General features: G+C 57.9%; 1 protein-coding gene across 7 annotated transcripts in view; it reads left to right on the top strand.

The window, feature by feature from the left end:
- Nucleotides 1–586: 586 nt before the first annotated feature.
- Nucleotides 587–6569, top strand: part of POU2F2 (POU class 2 homeobox 2) — a 29973-nt gene continuing 23990 nt past the window's right edge. For all 7 annotated transcript variants that reach the window (XM_060083547.1, XM_060083546.1, XM_060083544.1 and 4 more), the window contains exon 1: nt 587–614. In XM_060083547.1, coding sequence (XP_059939530.1) covers nt 587–614 — 28 coding nt within the window. The remainder of the gene's footprint in view (nt 615–6569) is intronic.

The raw sequence follows: 6569 nt of genomic DNA, 5'->3' as shown, positions 1-6569 counted from the left end.
TGCGGAAACCTACCGCGAACACATCCTGCTGCCCTGCTTCTTGGCTTCAGCGTTTCTTGGCTCTGGGCCCTTGGGGAGGACACCTCACTTCTCTGGTCCTCAGTCTTTTTGTCTGTAAAATGGGGCAAATAGTGAGCGCCTCCAGAGATGATGCCTGTTAAATGCGAGGTGCAGGGGGCCTAGCATTGGGAAAGCCCCCCTCCCCCCACCCAGAACTCCTAGCCAGTGTTTTAGTGGTGTTGTTATGGATCCACCTTCTCTCCCAGACCCACATGCCCTGTTCCAGATGTGTTGGCAAGGTGGAGGCGGCACAAGGGCTAGGGGCACCTTCTGGGGGCACAGCTGTAGGAGTCAGCTCTTCCAGCCTGCTTGCACTCTACGCCACTACCCGCACTTCCCCAACACACACACATGATTTGGGGTCCGCTGCCTGCTGGGGTGGGCCTTCGGGCACGGGTATTTTCCCTTCCGAAGGGGGCGGGCCCTGTGGTTTCCTCCCTGGGTGACTTCCGGCGGAGAGGGCTTGGCCCCCAGAGAGGGCGGGGAGATGGCACAGTCGTCCCCCCAGCCCTGCGGGGCAGGCAGCATGGTTCACTCCAGCATGGGGGCTCCAGGTAAGGGGCCCGAGCACTGGCAGCACCGTGGGGCTCGTCCTGCCGGCCGCTTGCCGGCCCGCCCTGCCCCTCCTCTTCAGCTGTCTCCTTTGCCCTTTGACTCTGTACCTCAGCAGCTGCCCCCTCTTCCCATCCTGGGTTCCCACTTCCAGCTTCTCTTTCCCCTCCCCTTTCACATCAGCACGGGGGGGGGTGGGTAGGGGGGCGCCGGGGGGCTTCCGACCTCTTCTCGCCTTCTCTGCTGCCCTGTTCTGAGGGGTCTGGGGGAGGGGGATGGAGCCAGGTGTTGGTAGCAAGCTCCTATACAGAGGGCTGGTGGGTGGGCGACATGAGTGACCCTGGGGAGGGACAGCACAGGGGCTGGAAGGCTGGGTTGCTGGACCTTTGAGTGTGTGCGTCTGTGTCTGTGTGTGCGCGCGGTAGTTCCGAGTCTTCTGTGTGCGACTGTCAGGTGTCCCGTGTGTGAGGGGCTTTTGTGTGTGGCATTAGGGGGGTAGCCTTGGCAATGCTCTCTTGGTTCACTTCCTCACTTCCTTCGCCTGAGATGTCCCCTCCTCGGGGTGGCCTTCCCTTCCTGCCCCATCTAAACTGGCAACCAATCCCGCCATCCTGAGTCCCTTCGCCCTGCTTTATCTCTTCTTCATGGCACTTATCACTGACTGAAAATTTATTACGTTTGTGTGCTCATGACCTGCCTCATCCACCAAATGTCAGTCGACTGTGTGAATGTCGTGCGCCAGGCACCATACAAAGCGATTTGTATTTGTCGCTCATTTGACATAATGTGTCCATCTCTGTGTGAGGATAGTTATCTCTCCGCGGTGCTGATGGGAGAGTTAAGTGAGGTAATAGGTAAATGCTTACCACGGGGCCTGGAACTCGGCAAGCGTCCATACTTCAAGGTTGTTTTGTTTGCGGCCCTCTAGGTCTGACCATGGGGATGTGTGGGGATGTGTCCCATTTGTGGGTGTCTGCGGGGATGATTGGTTTGGTGCGTGTCTTTGTGCATCCGTGTATGCGGGCATCCCTGTGATCTGTCATCGACATGTATTTATTGAGCAGTTCTGTGCTGGATGTTGAAAATAGAGCTGAAAAAGGCAGCTTCAGGGGTGTGTCCTCCTGGAGTCCCCAGTCCAGTGGGGGAGACAGACCTGTCACCAGACAGGGAAGGAGGCACAGGCTGAGGGGTCACGGCTGGGACAGGGGAGGCACAGGGGACTGGGGGAGCCCAGGAGACTTGCCCAGTTCAGCTGATGGGGTGTCAGGGAGGGCTTCCTGGAAGAGGGCGTGTGTGGTCCGAGATGTGGAGGATGAGTGGGTATGAGTAAGGCAAGGGAGGCAAGGAGGGCTGTGAGACGGAAGGAAGGCCGCTCGCCAGATGCTGTGTGACTGTTTACTGAGGTGACCATGTATGCAGCTGTGGTTGTGTGTGTGTGTGCGCGCGCGTGTGCATGTACAGTGTAGACACAGGGACCCAGGGCATCTGTACACGCATGCCGTCTCTTCCCTGTCTGGGGTTGAATGGGGGCTTTGTACGTGTTGGGCGCTGGGTTAAACCCTTTACTTGGGATTTCTCACAGAATTGCCCTGCCTGTGAGGCCTGCCCTGGGTTCCCTGGCGTGGACATGAATTAATACATGTGTGACCTTGGGCAGATCACTGCTTGGTCTTGGGCTCTACATCTGTGACCTGAGTTCAGGGGTCCACCTTGGCCATCTCCCAGGAGGAGGTGACTCTGGGAGTGTGAGTACATGCATGTCTGTGTGTGTGTCTATCTGAGTTACCTGTGTGTGTGTGTGTGTGTATGCACATCTCTGTCTCTATGTCTGTGACTGTGTGTGTGTGTATGTGCACGTGCGTACACATCTGTGTCTGTATGTCTGAGTGACTCTGGGTGTCTGTGTGTGTGTGTGTGTGTGCGTGTACATCTTGTGTGTGTCTATCTGAGTGACCTGGGTGTCTGTGTGTGTATGCACATCTGTGTCTATCTGTGTGTCTGTGAGTGACTCTGGGGTGTGAGTGTGTACGTGTCTGGGGGTGACTCGGTGTGTGAGTGTGTGTAAGCACAGGTGTGCCCACACACGTCTGGGTGTGTGTTTTGCATATCTACCTGTGTCATTGTGTCTGGGCTTGTGTCTTCATCTGCAAACATTCCTGTCTGGGATCTGTGCACACCTGTCCCTGTGTGCGTTTGCATGGTCTCCATCCGTGTCCGGGGCCCTGCCTGGCTGTGGCAGCTTCTGTCAGCGCAGCTGTAGGGCCACCTCTCTTGTTGTGTCTGCTGCCTGTATCTCCATCCGTCCCTCCTGACACTCAGAAATGTTCAATCCCTGGAGGCCGCCCAGGGACAGCTGTGGGGTATAGGGCTGTGAAATGCGACTCCTGGGGAGGCTGGGCTGGGCCAGTGGGCGAGCAGAGGTTCCCGGCAGTGCAGACCCTGCCCACAGGGGCTCCCAGGCCACAGCCTTGATTGAAGCAAGCTTTGTAGACAGGGGACCCAGGGGACAGGCCAAGCGGGGCCAGGAGGGGTGAGGGGAAGCCCTTGGGCCCTCTATATTTAGCCCCATTTTCGGTAAGTGCTAACGAGAAGCTGGCCCAAGTCTGCTAAAACCGGCTGGGGGAAATGCAGAGGAGAAGTGAAAGTCCGGGGAGGGAGGGGCGAGGAAGGGCGGAGGGGACCCAGCGTCCCAGGCCTGGGGCAGTCGGGCAACTGAGTGTGAGCCCAGGGGCGTGGCCGCCCCTGGTGGGTCTGACCCAAGGATGGTGGGGTTTGAGGGGCCCAGTCGGGCTCTGCATTGCTTTTGCCTGCCTGTTCCTCTAAAAAGTGGCCCGCTGCCTGCGATGGGAGAAGGGAGGGGTGACCCTAAGCAACCAACCAAACTTCCCTTGCGAATGAACGAGGCTTTGAGGGGGGCCTTCTGAAGGCGCCAGGGGGCTGTAGCAAATTAGAATCACCTGGAGGGGGGGCTTAAAAGTTTCGGACGCCTAGGTCTCTGTCCCAATGAAATCAGAGTGTCGGGGGGAGGGATTAGGCATCAGTATTTCTCTAAAGTCAAAAGAGAGAGAGAGATTGAGAGAGAGAGAGAGAGAGAACCCCGCCTGGGCCAAGGCTGAGGCAGCCTCCAGGGTGAGCAGGCTCAGCAGGCCCCTTGCCAGGGTCGCTGCGCCCTCGAGGGTCCCCTTAAGACATCACCTAGCTTTGGGTCGTGGTGGAAATGGAGTTCCCTATTCATTGCTGGTGGGGATGATTTGATGAGACCCTTTTCTTGGGTTGGGCTCTGATGGAGGGGAAGGAGAGGGCAGCAAAAGAGGCCTGGGCAGGGCTCCCCTGGTGGCGCAGTGGTTGAGAGTCCGCCTGCTGATGCACGGGACGCGGGTTCGTGCCTCGGTCCGGGAAGATCCCACATGCTGCGGAGCGGCTGGACCCGTGAGCCATGGCTGCTGAGCCTGCGCGTCCGGAGCCTGTGTTCCGCAACGGGAGAGGCCACAAGAGTGAGAGGCCCGCGTACTGCAAAAAAAAAAAAAGAGGCCTGAAGGACAGCTCTGGCCATTTTGCTGTTGGCCCAGCTGAGCGCTGCAGGGGTGCGCGGGCTGTGTGGGGGCTGGGAGGAGTGGGGGGCAGGGCCAGTGAGAACAAGGGAAATGGAGTGCTGGAAATTTCCCCTCAAGCCACTCTTTCCTCTGCAGCCAGTATCCCTGCAGAGGGGATGTTACCTTAAATGTTTAGGTTGGAGCTGCTTGGGGACTGGGGCTGAGGGTCGAAGTGTCAGGTGACAGCAGGGAGAGGAGACGCTTTCATGCTTTCGTTCATTCCAAAGACACAGCCCCAGACTGTGCAGCCTGGGCCCTAAGGAGCCCACAGTCTGGGACGGGGGTCACTGTCCAGGCTGTCAGGGTGTGTTAGGGGGCAGGGCGACCCCAGACGAGAGAGGCACTGACCGCCTGGGCAGTCAGGGAGGACCTCACAGAGGAGGTGACGTGGAGCTGGAGCCTTAAAGAGGAGCAGGAGTTGGCTAGTCGAGAAGGAGAGGGTCGCCCCAGGTGGGAGAAGAGCAGAGGCGAAGGCCTGGAGGAGGGAGAGCCGGGCCACCCTTGTTCCTTCAATCCACACGTCCCGTTGGGGACCCCAGATGAGTCAGAGCTGCTCCTGAGGGGTTTCTAGCCTGAAGGAGGAGACATTCTGGGGCCCAGATGGCTACAGCCTTTAGGACAGCGACAGGGGAGATGGAGCCAGGGTGGAGGGAACAGGGCAGAGACCCTCTGCCTGAAGTCGTCGGGGGCGGTGACTTCGCGGAGGACAGAGCCTGTGCTGGGCCCTGGAGGGTGAGGAGGAGATCGCCAGGCAGATAGAGTGGGGAGCAGCGTTCCAGGCAGAGGGACCAGCCCACGCCAAGGCCTCGGGAAACATTTGTTAAGTGGCAGACAGACAGCAGGACAGAGGCAGGCACAAGAGACAGAGAGAGCTGCAGGGAAGGACGGACGCTCAGCAAACATAACTTGTTCTTCTGAGCTGGGTGATGCTGGGGACCCAGCGATGAGTCAGAGCAGGCCTGCCCTCTGGTCTAGTGGGAAAGGACTGGGGCACAGGTGACCACAGCCCTGCGGGCTCGGGGCTAGGATGGCAAGAAGGCACGACCAAGGGAGGCTGCGTTAGTTTGCTGGGGCTGCCATAACCAAGTACCCCAGACTGGATGGCTTAAACAACAGAAATTTATTTTCTCAAAATTCTGGAAGCTAGAAGCCCAAGGTCAAGGTGTCAGCAGGGTTGGTTTCTTCTGAGGCCTCTGTCCTTGGCTTGAGATGGCCATCTGCTCCCTGTGTCTTCACACGGTCTTCCCTTTGGGCATGTCTCAGTCTCAATCTCCTCTTCTTATAAGGACCCCAGTCATATTGGATCAGAGCCCACCCTAAGGGCCCCAAGGGTCTCATTTTAACTTCATTACCTCTTTAAAGATCCTATCTCCAAAGACAGTCATGTTCTGAGGTACTGGGGGTTAGGACTTCAACACAGGAATATTGGGGGACACAGCTCAGCACATAAGAGAGGCCGAGAATGAGCATGGACTCTCTGGGGTGGAGGTGAGGTCAGAGGCCAGCCTGGTCTGTCAGCAGGAGGGACATTCGCTAGCTAGGTGAGGAGTAAAGAACCTGAAGGTCTGGACTCCCCGTCAAGCAGAGGGAGATACCTGGCATGGCTGAAGAGAAAGTTGCATAAGTGGCAAGAGATGGGCAGCAGAGGGTGACAAGGGTCACACCCTAAAGGCCAGGATGAGGAGCCTGGGCTTTTCTTAGGAGACGGGGAGCCATGGAAGGGTTCAGGGCCGGGCGGGGAGCTCCCGTGGCAACGTGGACACTGGCTGGGGGGGGGTGCGGGGAGGGGGCTGGGGCACGGCTTTCAGGGATGCTGGGAGGGGTGGGATTTAGGGCCACGTCAGGATTTGTGGTTGCCTGGAGCAGGGCCAAGGTCTGGGAGATTTAGAGCCAGGATCAGGCAGGACTCCCGCGTCTGATGCACCAGAGTCATGAGGGGGCCTCATCCCCTGGCTCTCTCAGCATCCTTAGCCACTTGCTGCCCCCTTCCCAGTGCCCAGAAACAGGGCCTGAGCTCCTGTAGCATCTGGGCACCTGCACCCCAACCCTCATAAGCTCATGCCTTAATAGGACTATATGCTGGCTTATTATTTTTATTGTTATTAGCTTAAAATTTTATTTATTTGGTTGCACCGGGTCTTAGTTGCAGCAGGCAGGCTCCTTAGTTGAGGCTGGCCGGCTCCTTAGTTGCAGCACGTGGGCTCCTTTAGTTGCAGCTCAAGGGCTCCTGAGTTGCGGCTTGCCGGCTTCTTAGTTGCACCATGTAGGTTCCATTAGTTGTAGCTCAAGGGCTCCTTAGCTGTGGCTTGCCAACTCCTTAGTTGAAGCACATGGGTTCCTTTAGTTGCAGCTCAAGGGCTCCTT

This window comes from Mesoplodon densirostris, chromosome 19 (genome assembly GCF_025265405.1).
Source record: "Mesoplodon densirostris isolate mMesDen1 chromosome 19, mMesDen1 primary haplotype, whole genome shotgun sequence".
Taxonomy (NCBI): Eukaryota; Metazoa; Chordata; class Mammalia; order Artiodactyla; family Ziphiidae; genus Mesoplodon; species Mesoplodon densirostris.
Note: the sequence above shows the minus strand (reverse complement) of the source record. Positions and strands in the feature narration are given on the sequence as shown.